General features: G+C 44.8%; 1 protein-coding gene across 2 annotated transcripts; it reads right to left on the bottom strand.

Annotated features, from left to right (window-relative positions):
- Window positions 1-5,894: 5,894 nt before the first annotated feature.
- On the bottom strand, window positions 5,895-15,879 carry g3bp1 (GTPase activating protein (SH3 domain) binding protein 1). 2 transcript variants are annotated; one of them, XM_076739713.1, is made up of 12 exons: window positions 15,768-15,879; window positions 12,685-12,801; window positions 12,413-12,494; window positions 11,705-11,878; window positions 11,495-11,585; window positions 10,772-10,865; window positions 9,899-10,145; window positions 9,569-9,673; window positions 8,770-8,887; window positions 7,984-8,109; window positions 7,396-7,505; window positions 5,895-7,099 (listed from the first exon to the last, which is right to left on the bottom strand). In XM_076739713.1, the coding sequence occupies exons 2-12, from the start codon at window positions 12,777-12,779 to the stop codon at window positions 6,845-6,847; spliced, it is 1,497 nt and encodes a 498-aa protein (XP_076595828.1). In that variant the 5' UTR covers window positions 12,780-12,801; window positions 15,768-15,879; the 3' UTR covers window positions 5,895-6,844. The 2 variants fall into 2 exon arrangements, with proteins under 2 accessions (XP_076595828.1, XP_076595829.1); XM_076739714.1 differs by lacking the exon at window positions 5,895-7,099 and adding an exon at window positions 7,177-7,325 and having other exon boundaries at window positions 7,362-7,505.
- Between the last annotated feature and the right edge of the window lie 1,926 nt (window positions 15,880-17,805).

Genomic DNA, 17,805 nt, shown 5'->3' with positions numbered 1-17,805 from the left:
CTCAGGCGTGGGTGTTGTGTGTATCATAGTCATTTTAGAGCTTCGTCATAGGCCTCACATCATTGTATTAATCATTGTTATACTGTATGGGTTGGGGGAGGGAGGGGTTCATAACATGAGATAGATACTGGGTTTATATTGCATTACGGTGCGATGTGACGCATACGGACTGAACTATGAAGGGTGTGTTTTTGGACGTTTCTAAATCCTTAGGTTCTGAACAGGATTTTAAAGTAGCATGGTTTGATTTGTCGATGATTAATGATTCTATTGGTTTTGGGGGTTTCGTTTGATTCTCTTGTATTTTATTGTATGTATTGTACAATCTGATGCCCGAGGGGACAAGGAAAAATACACTGACTCCTGAACTGCTGTGAACTAAAGGAAACATTATTATTATTATTATGATTATTATATTTATTTATTTATTTCCTTTGCACAAGTTGGAATGGCCTTAATTTTGCTTTACTTGCTTCTATTGTGTATTGGCACAAAGTGCACCCGTTTGATTTGCAGAAATTACAGTGCTCATTACGATGCTTATAATCCGAGAGTGCACATCGAAGCAGGATGAAAAAAAACATGAAAAGTTCAGTAAATCCTTTTTATTTTTCATTAATCTGAGAAACAATATTTTGCATGAATATAAATACAATGGCAGATATTTTGGCTTGTACAAAAAATGTGAAGCAATTTGAAGAGAAAAAAAGAATGTACCGTTTCTGCTGTATCTGTATATATCTAAATATTTATTGAAATATGTCATACTACTAATTCTATTAACGATTAAAGGTTTTCTGAACAAAAATCTCTTTACCTGTTTTTGAACATTGTCAAGGTTGTTGGAGTTGGATCTTCTGCTTTCTGTTACTCGACTCAAGGATCTGTGTAATCATTAAAGAAAAAGTATTAAAAATTGCAAATAAATCCTCTGTAGGGTGTATTTATTGTCTGGTGCCCCTTTGTTGAAAAGACATCTATCGCAACAGCTGCGCCGTCTCGATTTGTTCATCTTCTGGAAATGTTTTTGATATTTTTCTCTTACAAATATACAGAAGAAGGGAGCACATTACTGCTGCACTTACACTTACACATGGCGGAACATAACAGGACAAAAGCTGTTGGTTTGAAGGCTTCAGTAGAGTAAGTAAGTTCGGCCACACAGGTCGTCTGCCAAGGCAGCCCATTACGATCTATGTTTACGTTTTTTGTACGGTGGCGACCTCTAGTGGCTGGTAATTATGCCAAGAACGAAGAATCAAGTCAGCTGAGCGTGAAGAGCAGCAAAGTCTGTGCCGGGAGGAGTCTGGGGTGGGAAAAACTTAATGTACGTAAAGTAACTTAACATACGTAACGTAGCTAACATACTCAAATTCTCCAAACAATGATCTTTTCTCAGATCTAACCAAGGAGTTTTGGTACTTAAACCCGATCAGTCTGCGACTGTTTCACAGCATTAACCACGTGTTGATGAATGCTTTAGCTGTCGTTCTGTCCTCTGGGTTAGAGGACGTGTTGAAAATCAAGCTGTTTCTTTATTGTTCGGAAAAGATTATTTTCATGTCCAAATTAAAATCAACCCTGAACCGTTGAACATATTTAAGAACGTGATCTTTATTTAAAATCATGGGCGAATTTTAACTTACTGTTCAGCATGTCAAATAACAGCACGTCCACCACAGAAAGAAGCAAACTCAGCCTGCTTAAAAAGTACCAGCCTACAGTATTTGTATGTGTTTTTGACTTCATTTATTCTATAAGAAGATGAATCACATTATCAAGCAATCAATATTTTAATTTGGACAGAAAAAGATGGAGCACAATCAGTGTGACCATGATTGTTTTGTTCTGTCTTTTAAAGCATTTTATTGCTAATTGTTGGTCCAGATTTTACCTTGCACTAAAATATTTTTGGGGATCTTTGATAGTTAATTTATTTAAATAAATGTGTGTAAATATGACATCTCAGCAAAGGACTATTTTCCAAACTGCTGTTTTGTTTCTTGACTTTTCTCAGATCCACAATGCATAAGAAATAAAATGAGACAACAAAAAAATGCACGTTGGACTGTTAAAAACAGTTTTAATCACCGTATGTGGAGGTTATATCCCGTGTTTGCTCAATGTGCTGCAGTTCTTGATCCGCCGGCTCAGACTGCAGGTGTGGATAATGATCTGATGGGAATCACCTGCGAGGCAGAAGTCTTTAAGGCTGCTGAGCCCGTTTGGCTTTCTGCTCATTTCTAAATGTCACTCCTTCCTGCACAGATCTCCAACCTGCTCCTGGAAAGTTTTTTCCTCTCTGCTGTTGTTTTACCAAGCTTCATTACTTTTTTTGTCATTTTTTTTATCACCTTATGCCCTCAGCCATGCAGCAAAATGGGCCAAAAATACAAAGAAAAAATGAGAAAAAACTATTAATAACAGACAAAAGTCCTCAGATTTGATGGCTGTGGTCAGAGAGTGAAAAGACGTTTGACATTGAAAGTCAAATTCAACAGTTTGCAAGAAGCAACACAGACATAAAGTGACACTGAATAATTATAACAAATATCAGTGTGTTGTCCTCATGAGGACACAGAGTGTGTCTTTGATCTAAATCACACTGAGGTGACTGGAGACAAATGTCTGCTCACGATAAGTTTCAACATTTGTTTTAAAGGCGTATCAAGGAAACTCAGAGCAAATCAGTACAATGCACACACAGGTGCAGCAGTGCAGGTGAGGACAGTCTGTGGAAGGAAACCTGAGCTCGACCTGAGGAGTGACGACATTTGTCCAGTCCTCACTTCGGTTCAAGGTTTGGGTTAGACACGTAGCTGTGGTCAGGTTAGCGGCTAGGGAATAGAGCATTTAATTAGGTGTGTGTGTGTGTGTGTGTGTGTGTGTGTGTGTGAGAGTGACACACAGCTCAGCTTCTCTCATGCCTCCTCTCAGGATTTTGATTTCCTCTACTCCGCTGACTTCACTTGAACTCAGGATGAACTGGAAAGTGTGTGAGGACGGAGCCTGGAGCTTGCTGAAGGTGTTGGTGTGTGTTAAGTGAAGTTCATGCGAGTCTGTACAAACACACTATCTGATAATAATAATATTAATGTCAAACACTGTTTGATTTGTACTTAAAGAAACAGAGCAGATGAACCGGCTGCTGAAATAAAACAATGAACCAGATTCCAGCTGTCTTTGATAATAATGCTAAGTTGAAAAGAATATTTAAAGAGAATATATTTAACATGCAAATGATGCTCTTAGGGCCTCTGAGCAGGCAGCTGGGGAGGTTCAGTGTCTGGCTCAAGGACACACGGCACTCAGTGGACTCGTTAATGGCCAGCTCGTATGTACACACATACTGTATTATCACATATTCTAGTGAGTATCAGTATTCAGTGTGAGCGCCGCCCTCCTGCTGTGAACAGACACAGTATTAGTATTCGTGGACCAACATGGCTTACAGCATGTTCTGGTCCATCTGGCAGCAAGGCCCCAAGCACACAGTGTACATACACACACACACACACACACACACACCTCTACTCGTATCCCTGTGAAGACCCTCGCTGACTTAATGCATTCTCCAGCCCCTTACCATAACCGAATCCTAACCTAACCCTTCAAACCAAGTCTGACCTTTCTATCAACTATGTAAGCACCTGTGCGGTTGAGGAAGGTGCACCTGTATCAGTCCTGTTGGTTCATGTAATCAGACGCCTGTGTGAGCGTCTTCAAGACGTTCTCACTCAGACGTTAATCTTGTCTCAGTCTGTTGCATCATAATGGAGAGCAAATGCAATAAAGCACAACAATATTAATGGTTGTGGTAATTCAACACAATGATGGTGTTTCTCACGCGGCTTCACGATTAATTATTTATCACGCTCATTAAAAATCTTGTCATACATCCGTGGTGGTTACCTTTGGTCTCTGATGGTCGAGTGGAAAGACTGGTCAGATAAATCAATAATAGCATAGCCTTCAGAAATTATACTTCACCAGCTGAGACCATGTTTGAATAAGAATTATACTAAAAGCAGAGCAAACAAAACATTTTATCTCTCACACGAATCAGCTTCACCTCGGACGATCAGACCAGGTGAGATGAGCAGTTTGAAGCCACAGGTGAGAACGTCTCCCCCTCCTCTCTAAACTCTCAGCTGAGCTGGTTAAACATCATCATCCGTCCATGGCGGCGCTCATGGTGCAGCTATCCTATGAAGAGGTACAACATAAGCATGCCCTTAAGGACTATTAAGTCTGGAAAATCAGGATTTCAGTGGCTCCTACATGCTGAGACGTGGCTGCTTTACAAACAGGCCTGAGCTCAAATCATTATTCAGCTCGCAGTGAGAAATTATTCAGGTTCATCTGTATATGACGCACCTGCTGAGAGCTTTATGGGCCATTTTACATGAAGTAGGCAGCTGCGGAGAGACGTGGTGACATGTAAAGAAGAGATTTGACCTGAGGCGTCTTTATCCAACAAGGTCCATCAATTACCAAAGATTCAGCAAATCAGCAGCAAGCCGACAGTAGCAGGGTTAGCAATAAACTACATTTTGATGGAAACACTGATTGAATATGTAAAAAAGCTGCTGTTTGAGGGAAATTTCTCTTCCAGGGACGAAATGAAGTCGAGTGTTAAAATGGACTTTCTTCTAAGCTTCGGAGGCTCTCTGCAGACTTCATATTGAGATTTCCCATTTTCACATGACAGAAAATTTCCCGGCGTGGAGAAAAATGCATCTTCCCTCCTCCCGATTGCATTCTGTCATCTTGCAGCCGCTGTAGAGACGTTACATTAAAAGTGGAGATTTATGGAAGCCGCTCGTCTCTTTTCTGGGACGGTATTGATCCTCCGGGGACGAATCGCTCTTTTCTCTTGGCTGCTTCCACAGAGAGGTCAAAGGGCAGCATCAGTTAGAGGACGGCGACCCCCGCAGCTGCTGAATCTCCATCAGAGGAGTGTGTGAGGTCGATGGTTTTGATCCTCTGTGGGATTACCTGGAGTGTCATGTGACCACCTGGAGGGAAGGTTTGTACAGAATGAAGGGTAACAAAAGCAGCGCGTATAGGAGGAGGTCTGGGATCAGGTGAAAAGGAAAAATGAAAACACATTACGGAGGAGGAAACAGGACTCCTTCAGGATGGAAACCATGTATCTCCAAATTACCTGATTGTGAATGTTTGTGCTAATCTGAAGGACGAAGAGCTCCTTTATGTCTTCAGCTGAATGAACCCTTTAAAATCCTCTTGGATCAGCTGAAAACGCATCGTCACAAAGCTGAAAACAGCCTGTTTTTCTGAGCTCATCACACTTTTTGGAGATGAGTGGTTCTCACAGGACGGTCATGCTGCAAACCTATGATGATGTCATAGAACATGATGCGCTGCTGTAGATGAAACCAGCCAACACTTCACTGATTCACCGTTCCACCTGTCCTTTCCTGCTGCGACACGTCGAGCCGTCTCCTGATGGAATGAGGCTCAGAACGCCGCCGTCATCACACGCCTGTGATTTTCCTGCTACGACAAGTCAAACTGCTGCCGTACGCGTGACAGGAAAAATACAAGTATCGATACAGTGTCTGACAAAGAACTAAATACCAGTGACCTTGTTAAAACCTCTGTATTATGAAAAGGTGTTTCAGGTCGTTAATGCATTTTATTCCCTCATCTCACAACCTCAGGTATAAAAATCTCACCTGAACCAGTGAACGCCGCACAGTTTACTTCATGCATGCTGCAAGTTATCAAAAGAAATCAACGTTACTTCTCGTAAAGTAAAACGTGATCTGTTTGGGTTTTGGCGGTCGGCCGAGGTCAAACTGAGATGGTCCAAACGCTTCATGGAAACAGTCTAAAATAAGAAAACGACAACAGATCAAACAGACAAAAGGTTTAAAACAGTAAATCACTTTTAATTTAGTTCTCTCATCGGCAGGTGAGTTCATTTTCAACATGATGACAAATGAAGTGCATCGGTAGAAGAAGCCTAACAGGATTTGATACATGCTCCATTCAGACGCGTCTGTGAATCCACATATTACAAGCCAACATTACTCAAATAAAACCACTACAGTTCAGCTCTTGACCTGATAGAATAAAAAGATAAGACAGATCCATCGCTAGATACAACGGTGGCAGCAATACACAGGATTGCCCAAGCAGTAAAGTACACGTTCCTTTAAGAAACAGGGAGAGAGAACGCGAAAAAACTAACCTCTGGGTTTTTTAATCCCCAATTCAAGTAGTATTTACCCTTTTTTCATGTGTTTGCGTGTTTCGATTTGTTTCTTAATAAATTCAAGTTCAGCATGAAAAACGAAACAAAAAAATGACAAAGAAAGTCCAGATAATACGTGTTGGTGGAGGAGGCGACGAAGAGGAGGACAGCTGGAGGAGATGGGGGGGGGGGGACGTTCTGGATTCCTCAGAGGGAAACAAAAAGCAGCAGGTGAGAAAGAAGAAGAACCACGTGTGGGGGAGGAAGAGGAGGCCGCCAGATGTTGAGACTGGCTGTTGAAATCAGCAGGAGCTGGCGTGACTTGACGTGAAATCACTGACCAAACCTGCATCGATTACTAGCAGAAATCCCTTCCGAATACTCTCACATGTAGGAGAAAGAACGAGGAGGAGGTGAGTCAGCGATCGGGGCCTGAAGTGTAGAACCCCGAGTTTTGACTTGATTTAATCACTCCTGCTAATTTCTGTCTCCTAGGTGCAACGTAAAGAAGGGTTTTTTGTTAAATGTTGGGTTTGTCCAATTGTTTCCTGCTGCAGTCGAACCGTAATCACTCAGAAGTTGAATCCAAACAGTAATCTAACTCAGGTTTGGGGCCCCGCTGCTTCACTGGCGCTGGGCGGAGTAGCGGCCCTCGCTGGGCCCGGCGCCGCGCCCGGAGCCGAAGCTCGGTTTCTGTGCCATGCCTCCGCGGGCTGGGGGGCCTCGGGGTCCGCCGCCGCCGCCGCCTCCTATTCGCTCTCTGGGACCGCCGGGACCTCCTGGACCGCGGGGCCTCATGTCCCGCCTGTCGCCCTCTCTGGCCGACCGGGTCTTCTTCTCCTCCACGTTCAGACGGACGTCGCCTCTGAACTTAATGGGCTGAGGAGACGAGAGAAGAATTAAAACTTATTACGACTTAATAAAGTTTCCTTTTTCTATTAAAGCCCAAACGGTCCCGACGGTGGAGTTAAAACTCAGCGCCTTCAGGCTTCAGCTGAGTGGATTCAATATGCAAATCCATTAAAATACCAACAGAGGAACAGAGTGAGAACAATAATTACCAAGAGCTCGAACCTCAGGGGGGTTCAAACATGCAAACTGGTCTCTGAGCAAATAAACACGAGCAGCATCCAAGAGAAACGAGAAAAACAACCAAAACTGGAGAGTTGTGTTACCCTGTTGCTGAGGATCTTCTGTACGGGCTCAGAGTCGTCAAACACCACAAAACCAAAGTTTGGAAGCTTCCCTCCACTGTTGATCCTCAGCTCCAGGACTGTACCATACTCTGTGGGGGGGGGGACATTAGAACCATCAGCATAAACCTAAAGCATCTTTATCTATTCAGCACATTCAGATTTTAATTTACGATTCATCATTTTCACTAAAAGAAAACAGCTGTTTGGACACAGGCTGTGGTTTGATAAACGCTTTGTGATGAGCTTCAGGTCTGCACTCAAAGTAAGCCGCCTGTTTTTAAGCCGTCAAAGCTTCGTGAACCACTTCCTGCCAAAGACTTCAGCACTTATTTAAACTATGTATCATCCACGACTTACTGAAGGGTCTTATGGTCGTAAATTAGACAGCTGAGGACACATCTCCTTTTCTTCATCTACAAACATTAAAATCCACCGTCTGCTGGATGTCTTGGAAGCTTTGCTGGTGGACACGTTTGTTTTACGGACAGTCTTTGTGGGTTCGACAGCACTTTTCTATCATCACGTCTTTACACTGCTGCTGCTGCAGCGTCGTCTGATCCGACTTACGTTCAAAGAACTCCTTCAGCTCCGTCTTGTCCACGTCGTGGGGGACGTTGCCCACGAAGAGCTGCTGGGCGTCGGGGTACCTGACCACCCTGCGACCCTCCGACTCCCCCTGCTCCCCCTCCCGAACTGAAACAATTCAACACGGGGACATATGCTGTGAGAACACATGCAGAGGAACAGCTGGTGCAGCAGTGTGAACAGTCAGCCACAACACCGAACATGTACAGGTCATGTTATTCTGTGTTTATTACAAAATAAGACATGGAGGACGTCTTTCAGGGGTTAAGCAGCACCCCCGAGCTTGTGTCAGAAAACTTCCATAAGCCACCGTGTTCATGCTCAACATTAAAGTACAGGTGTTGTCGTGTGTGTACGTTTTTATAACACAGCCGTACTTCACAGTAAAGCTGGGAGTAACCAGGGCAGAACGTCAGAGTGGACGTTTTTGACTGCGTCTGGTCAACGATGGACCGGGTCATGTGTACCATACATGCACTGTACTGCACTGATGCACAGATAGATGCAGTACTACTTGCACAGGTAGAGGTTTTAGTGTTGAACACGCCTGCAGTCACGGTGAGTTATACACCCCTGCTTTACTGTCGGTGCCACATTCAACAGCACACATCAGATGTGATTATGTTTGCTTTCCACTGGCGGCCTAATGCTTGGTCACCTGTCAGAACACCTGCCAGTTACATCTCTCTGCAGGCCATTCAGCCACTGCAGACAGAGTGTGTGTGTGTGTGTGTGTGTGTGTGTGTGTGTGTGTGTGTGTGTGTGTACCTGGTCTGGGTCCTCTGTGTGCCGGCGGAGGACCTCCAGGCCTCTGTTCCCTCGGTCTCTGGTCTCTCTGTGGTCTCTGTGTTGTGGTCTGGGACTCGGGCTTCACCTCCACTCTGGCCTGAAACAGTCAACGACACACTTTGGTCAGAAAAGACGGAGCGAGCAGCTTCTTTGCTGTTTGGATTTATGACTCCACTTCAGGCACACAAAGAACAGCTTTGATCATGATCATCATCATCATCATCATCATCAAGGTCCAGCCGGCAGGAGGCGTTCGTGTCCTGCTGCTTCATCTGTGCTCAGGAAACAAATCAAGTGTCCAAAGCAAACAGTGTGGACTGAGGACACATTTCAGCAGCTGCTGAGACGACTCAGCTCTCCCTCAACACACCCACCGGCCTTCATCTTCACACGGTACAACAGAGGAGACGCGTGTCCCCAGATGAGACCGCGAGGAAATGAAAACAAGACAAAGCTACAAGTTTACTTTGAGAAGTTACGTTCTTGCACTCTTGAGTTCTGAAATGAGTCGTTAAACATAATCAATGAAACTTTTGAGACGAACCACATCATGATTCTTGTAATCAAACTGATTAAAAACTCCAAAGCTTTGTCTCGTGTGACAGCAGAAGTGCACTGGATATATTTCTGAATGTGTTCATTTCCCATTTTGCATGTTTCAACAACAGTTCTGTTTCCTAAAATAAATCTCAAAATTCTAATATTATACAATGCCGACACGAGGTCAGGTTCAGTCCATGAAGTCAGATCTAAACCAATCAGGCGTCAGCAAACCTACCGGTGCTGTGGGGGCGACTTTGACGACGTGTGGGGGGATTCCTGAGACTGGGACGGCCCCGCTGGGAGGGAGGTTCTTACTGGTGACTGAGGCCCAGGAGAACGGCTGAAAGACCAAACACAGGACACATTCAGGCCTGAAGGACAACGAACAATGATTCATCTGAGCCTCATTTCAGCGAATTCATCCGTGTGAACGAATGAAAAACTCCTTCTGCCTCATGATGTCATAGATGAACACATTAATTTATGTTAGTTCTCATTCATGTTCTTATCTTTGCTCAGAGGAGCGAACGTTCACACTGAGGTGTCGCTTCACGGTCAGACCTACCCTGTTTTCTTCTGGAGCGGTGGGGGCGGGCTCTGCGGGCACAGCGGCGGGCTCTGCGGTGGGCGGGGCAGCGGCGGGGCTTTTCTCTGTCTGGTCGTCGGCCGTGTGTGAGTCGGTTTGTGTCTCCAGCATCGTCTCCGGCTTCAGCTCCACGACGGCGGCCTCGGCCTCCTTCTCGACCTCCGGCTCTGGTTCAGGGCTCGCTGCCGCCGCTTCCTCCTCGTCACCAGGGACCGCCGGCTCTGAACTGAAGAGACGGAACGAGACGGTTACACACAAACGTGTTGTTGTCGAACAATGGACGCATTCACGAGCTGTGAATGCTCATTTTGTTGATGTTATTTGCGTTTTACTGCCACTTTAAAACGTATCTAAGAGAAGGATTAAATATGAGAGCCAATGAAACGCAAGAGTGAAAATGTGGTTTTAGCTTCTTTTTTTTAATATTTACAGCATGAAAACCCTCAAAGCCCCATGCAGTGGTCTCAAACTGCTTATGCTTTGCAGAATATTCCTAGCGGCATTCAGATGTGTCAGAAGTTTTTAACCATTTAAGACAACAAACAACCTTGAAGTCACTACTAGGAAACCAAAAACCAGCATGAACATCAGATTTTCACGCTTTAGACCTTAAAACCAACACATCTCACAGGCTGGAGTCTCTCCACTGTCAAATGTCATTAGATGCGTGTTCTGTTTTGCCCAACATTTGCTCACACGAGGACCAAACTGTGGCCACAAATAGCAAATTTGACAAGTTTAAAGAGTCCTCACGTCAGAGCGCACGCCTCCTGCAGCCTGGACGATGTGAGTATTACACAAAGCTCTGAAAGGCAGTTAAAGGTCTGGGAACCGTAAGCTTAAGATCCTCACCAGGCCACCGGGTCGTAGAAAGGAGCAGACTCCTCTGCAGCGACGTCCGGGGAGGGGACCCTCTCCTCGATCTCCTCCACCTCATCCTCAGACTCTGAAAACACAAACAGAACAAACGTCACATCTCCCTCCTGCTGCTCTGAACCCCACGCATTCATTCCATTATCTGCTGTGACCATCCGTTCGATTCTTTGATTCCTGATCGATGGCTACAGCAGCATTCTGCCTGTCATCAGCGTTCATTCTCATCTCGGGTTTCTTACAGAAAAAAACCTGCTCGGCCTGCCTGAGTGGTGCTAATGTGAATGTAACTGAGCGACAGTGACTGAGTCATTTCATCTCATCTACAGAGAACAACAGCACTGTCCACCAGTTAAATACTGGAACTTGTTTTCTCGAGTTGAATTTCTTGCTTTTCAAATCTTCAATCTCACATTCCCAGACATCAAACATTTTAATGATCTAAACTTGTTCAGCAGCTTCAGCTGTCATAAATAAAAGCCACAGCAGTTCAAAGGAAGACGATCAAAGCGAGTGAATTATTAAGCTTCAGCGCCGATTCATGTTGTGTAACTTCTGAAGAATAATGAGAAACTCACGTCTGTAACTTAATTTACTGTAGGCCCAATAAAACCAAGATCAGAAACGTATCTGTGGTGAAGATGAAAAGGCAGCCAGCAGAAAAAACAAGAGGTGAAAGGAACACGTTAGGAGTCTTCTCACCTTCTGGAGGCTCAGAATCAGAGTCGCCGAACACCTCGTCTTGGTAACGAAACACGTCGTTGTGGACGTAGAACTTGTTTGCAACGGTACCCTGAAGGAAAAGCAAATCGAACACTTCACGTACAACACCTCAACTTTTACTGCGAGAACACACCCAAACATGAGCCTTCACACGTCTCAGAGATCTCAAGGTCTGACTGAACCACAAACCTCCGGCGCCAGCACAAAGGTCTGCATGAACTTCCTCATGGGCTGCATGTTGTTGGACAGCTCGCCCATCACCTGCACCACCACGCCCTCGTTCAGGGTGGCGTGGGCGTCCACGTGCCTGATCTTGGTGTGACAATCACGGAAACTCAGAGCCATCACCCTCTTGTGGATCTCCTGCAAAAGAGGAAATGAAGTTCTCACTCTCAGATTTTAATGTTGCATGTTTGATATTTTGTACTAAAAGCTTTTACTGTGAATACTTTTACTGCTATATTTTGAGAAATCGTGAATAAATCTTTGCATCCTCGTCTTTAGGTGCTGTCTGCTGCTGTTGCTTCACTTCAGTGTTTCTCCTCAGCATTTCTAAGAGGAGGAGGCGACTTTTGTATTCAGGTGAGAATCAGTGAACTCTCCAGGTTTTAACGAAACCGCTTCAAAGATGCAGAAGCATATTGGCATAAAATCACCACTTAAGACCAGAATACAACATCCACAGAAACGTCGCAGCAGAAAGTGTTCAGCTGTCCCAGAAATTCTTCATCAGCTTCTTAAAACCTCCTCACAGCGAGAGACAAACAGCCATAACTTTGCTCTCAGCCCTGTAGCTTTCTTTCCCACTCAGCGCTGGTACGTGGGAGTTAAGTGCAGTGCCGCTCTATGGAAATAACCTTTTTAAGAGCTGTTATCTGCTGGAGGAAGCCTACTTACAGATTGTCCATAAACAGCCTCTACTGGTTTGCCGTTGCTGTCCAGGCCGCCATGCACGTAGGAGGAGTTCTTTCCATAAAACCTGAGCCGAAACACAGAAAGGTTTGTTTGTTCCACTGGGGGCAGTTAAATGAGGAGGTGCTGATACATGTGTATTAATATTATGAAAGAATACAGATTTAAATGCACCAGACAGAGTTTTTCCTGTACTCAGCAGAAATATAGCAAACTCTGACCAATAATCACGACAGAAAAACAGGGGGTGGTCGTACCTGTGCAGGTAGTCGGGGGCCTGGTTCAGGAGTGTGTAATACTGTCGGACAAACTCTCGCCCGACCAGCTGGGCACTTGGCTTCTCCATCACCATTTCTTTGGTCAACTGGAAATCTCTGCGAGGAGGAGGAGGAGGAAGGAGAGGTTAGACAAACTGATTCCTCGCTGACACACCAAAGCACTACGGGGACGCTCGACGACACTAAACTTGGCCATCCGGATTATTGGGAAAGAAAACCAGATGTGATTTACGACGAGTTCCAATGATCAAGTATTGATTATCAAACTTCATCTATCTCCGGTTTTATTGCAAGATGTGACACCAAATTACTCTCTGTCCTATATTGATTATGTAAATGTCTGGAAATAAAGAGGAGTGTGAAACAACTGCACTGATTGGTCAAATAATCAATTATTGGACTGACAGTTTTTACACTCCCCTGACAGTAAAATCTTCAATACTTTGCATTTCACAGAAGCCGTAACACTTCTGACAAGGTTCAATCATGGGCTGATGCATCGTCCGATCGGAGAGCAGTCAGACCAGAGCGGTTTCGAGTGTAGATCCGGTCAGGTAAACACGACCTCTGATTTCACATCAGCTTCGATCTCTGGCTGTCATCACGCTGTGGGCTCATTTTCAGTTTGTTTTTCTGGACAGTGCTGATACGCCAGCGGCACGAAGCGTGTTTGATCTGCAGACTGACTGATTCTGACGGGCGTTTACTGTCCCATCTGTGTGCACCGACATGAAAACAGGCTGCCGAAGGCATGAAAACCAAACAGACATTAGCCGTTTGTTTTCATACCGCGTGGATACAAATCTGAAATTGCACAGTCACTGCACTCAAATGCCACTTCAACAGCCCTGATTCCTCTACTGCCTTTTCCTTTTTCACAAATGAACTGACGCACAATCTTTTTATTGACAAGGACATGTACCCAACTACAGATCAGTGACGACAGGCTCAATACACCCTGGATGTGGGAGCAATTTTCCGCCCCCCCTAATCAAAAAGCATTTCACATTCTAGCTAATGGATTGAATCACATTCAATATTTATAGTTGCAGTACTAGTTGGTCAAACATCTACTGAAGGATGCAGAATACGATTTTATTTCACTTAACCCATTGACTCCAGCTGATTGAGTCACTTACTGAGACAGGTGACTCTGAATGCATCATAACTATCAGATATTTCTTAATGTGTTCCTTTCCAGGCAGATACTGGTATCCATTTGAATACAGTATGAATTTTCGGTGTGGGAAGGCATTGTGTTTCAGATTAAGGTAATCTCATTTCAGACACAGCCTTGTGTGCCTTCTTCTACATTTCCTGTACATTTTTGTTCAGTAACTACAACCCGGCGCGTACGTTGCCATTAAATGCAAGCAGTCACCTGTATGACTGCATGCACACAGTCCCTCCATGCTTGTCAGGCTTGATTTCAAGTCTCCTCTAGTTGATTTTCATACTAAACTTGCATTAATTAAGACTGGGGTCTGCCTGGAAGGTGGGAAAAGTAATTTAAGGACAGGGATGGTGATATTCCCTGTTTTCATGCCTGTCAATGATCCAATGAAAGACCAAAAGCAGCAGTATGTCTCATTTGTCCCAGCACGTCTGTGACACTCACCCTCGAGCCTACTGGGTCCTACAGCAGATGAAAATCTCGAAAAACAGGACAGAAATGTGCAGTTCCTTTACAAAAGGCTCAGTCATTTCTTGCAACAGTTTGGTGCTGTAATTTCCTGCAAACCTTATTGAAACTGGAGTAAATGGTGCGTTTGATGGCAGAAGGATGGTGGATGCCAGATTGAAGCATAATGAACTACAGTGGCCATGTTCAGTATAACACAACCCCAGCCTTACCCTCTAAACCCTGTAGCACAAAGAATACAGTCAAACGGTACCACTGAAGAAGAGGAAGCTAAAACATGCAAATACACCGTTATGGTTATTCAGCAACCAGCGACCAGAGAGCTGAGGTATTTCTTTAATTAATGGACTGTCTGCCACACAACCTACGGCCATCTGTTGTCCTGACATACACTTAGTAACCAACACACAACCAGCAAACATTAACTGATCAATCAGACTAAGCCAATCAGGGTAACATGAAGCACCCATCGGCCTGAAGGCCGTACTGGGACACAGCTAATGTTACCTGCTAACATCAGGCGGCTTTAGCTTGAGCGGATCCAAATGCATTTGAGGAATTAGCACGTATAAGGGCATACTACACTTCAGCAGCCATATCAGAAAGCGGCTAGTTAGTGCAAAAGTGCAAGCATGGCATGCAGACAAAGGCCACGCCGTGCCCGCAGTGACGGTGCCATTCACAGAATCGACCGGCCTACACACACGCATCTCCAGTGATGGCGGCTCCGCGCGTCGGTGGGACTTTCGGGCAAATCCACCGGAGGTTTCCAGATATAACTTGGGCTTCAAATGGCAAGCTGGCTGGCCTACTACAGAGCTAAACCGCGACAGCTGGACGAGCACACGGCCCCCAAACTAGGGCAGATACGGGCTATAGCTAATGTTAGGTTTCAGGAGCAGCCCCAACACGTGTCCCGGCCGGTTCACAGCCACACTTTCCATTCCCGTCGAGCTACGTTAGCCGACTAGCTAAGTGACAACGAGAAGACAAAATTAAAGCGGACATGGAAATTTGTAGGGAAAACTGGTGAGCAAGAAGGTTAAGAAAGACAGGAAGGGAGGGAGGTAGTCACGACTGAATGAAAGCTAGTAGTGGGCTACACATGGGCGGTGAATATCTCATGGAGTCCAAATGAAACCAGTTAGCGGTGGCGATGGCCATATCCCGACATTTCAACAAAGTAACGATCACTACATCTCCCTTTGGTAGATTAATACACATAAACACTACGGGTATTCCTGAATTTAAAGCAATTCGACGAAACTGCCGTGCTAACACCGACGGTGGCTAAGAGCCACCATCTCCTCACCAGGACGTAGACGAAGCCCGAAAAGCGACCCAGTTAATCTACAGTGCACGAACAAATATCGACTTTTTAACGAACACTGATTACAGAATATGTAACAGAAAAACTCACCAGTGGGTCAATTATCAAAAAAAAAACGTTGATTTATAAACAAGTGATTTCTCTGAATCACCTCGGCGGCAGCCAGAAACACTAGCGGCTTCACAACGTGCTGGAATGCTCGGTTACCGGTTTCAGCTCCGCAACCGAACCTGATATCCCGCCCCTTAAGCGCCATCTAACCAATCAAATGGAAACATTGCTGATCTTTCACCAATCGTTGGGCGTTAATGCAAGCTCCCTAAATTACAGCCAATCCAGAAGGGCTGTGTCGCTACCTGGTTTCTCAATGGGTCCAATCACGTTACAGTGATGGTAGACGGTCTGATGGTTTCTTCGACTGGCGTCTACCGGTTTGTATTTAGCTCGCAGCGGGCGGTGCACCGGAGCGTCTTCCCCACTTGGGGGCGACAAATCTTTATTCGGTGTTGAAACTGACTTAATTAGGGCGGAGGACTCATCAAACTGTGTAGATTGTTCAACCAGTTTAACTGGTTTAATGGATTAAAGAGAAGTCTAAGCTGTAGGTATCACTGAGTTTTGCGTCAGAGAGAAGAGATAAATGCATGTCAAATCTAAAAATATTAAATGAACTGCCGAAGTGGTTTTCAGGCTCTTTGGTGATGGCAGCACAGTCTAATGACTTTCTACACTGTAGAACCTGAATATCTCATGAGAAAATAATCTGAACTCAATGTCCACTTACAAGATTTCAACTGCAACTCACAGGTTTCATCAGCTGAGGGGGTTTGCTCAGGTGTCATTGAAATGACTCAGTTTTGGCCGCGGTGTGGTTACATGCCTGGAGGCTGGTGAGTGAACATTGATCATTTTGTCAAACCAGAAGGTTGAGAATAAAGTTTCACTCTCATTAGAATAAAACAGGAGGAGAGCAGCAGGCTGTTTTTCTTAATTCAAACAGTACTCACTCAGAAGCACTGGTTCATTTGCAGAACCTGCTTGAAAGCTCTTATCATTCCAGTTAATGTGTTATCTAATGATGCACTGTAACAAAGAAATGAAGTGAATTACCTTAAACCATCCGTCTGTGCCTTTTAACAAGAGAACAGAAGATGAATATGAATGACTGAATATAATAGCAAAATTCAAATGTATTGTGTCAGTGAAAAGGCCAAATATTAAAAAAATGAACTAAGAGTCAGTGAATGTGGACAGTATCAGTACCACCTCTGGTTCTGTCAGACGATCTGATCTTAAAGATGAGAGCTGTCAACATGTCGCCCTCTGCAGCAGGGACGGGTCTACAGCAGGGGCTCGTGTTGAAGACTGCTGTTTGCTCGAATCAGAAAAAAATACCCGCCAGAAACTTTGTTTATTATTGATTTTGATGCATGAAATATGTTATCATGGCGTGAAATGTGTCACTGCATGTTTATTTATTGGCACTGTCAACCAGGAGAGGTGCAACAAGCAGGACGAACATTTCTTTATGTGTGATTCAGAGAGACCTGAGATGAATTTTTAAAGTGTGTGCAGCGCCATCTCCCAGCAGAGAGGAGATGAAAGACCAGAAGTAGAGCTCATATTGTAAAAACCTGCCTTTCCTCCGTCTCTCAGCGTCTGTGTGAGGACAGAAAGTGAAGCTGGGAGCGTTTTTTTCCTGCTGTGGCTGAGAGGAGGGACTTGGGCTTTGTGGACGAGGCTCGGCTGTTGTTTCACATTCTTGACACTGGAGTCTGGATGAGCGGGTGGGGATGGTAACAGGGCGCTCGATCTCCCTCTCCAGTCTCCCTGGGGACCACGAGCAGCTTGGTGTAACACAGTAACTGAAAGCCACGGCCAGGGGATCTCATGCATGTGAGCCATGTACGGCAGGTTCGCTCTAAAGCCTGTTTACAGCACAGGCTTTGTTTTGAACAAAATGTCCTCGTGGTTTGGCTCCTTTTATGGCCCCTTTTCACACATATTTACACCACCTATGTTTTCTTTAGGCTGTGGTGGGTTATGTAAGAAAAAAGCACACACATGTTGTATGTTTACACCCAAAACCTTTGGAGAAGTAAACCTTTTTAACATGGAAGGGTCCAGC

The sequence above is a fragment of the Chaetodon auriga genome, chromosome 9 (genome assembly GCF_051107435.1).
Source record: "Chaetodon auriga isolate fChaAug3 chromosome 9, fChaAug3.hap1, whole genome shotgun sequence".
NCBI classification, from domain to species: domain Eukaryota; kingdom Metazoa; phylum Chordata; class Actinopteri; order Chaetodontiformes; family Chaetodontidae; genus Chaetodon; species Chaetodon auriga.
Note: the sequence above shows the minus strand (reverse complement) of the source record. Positions and strands in the feature narration are given on the sequence as shown.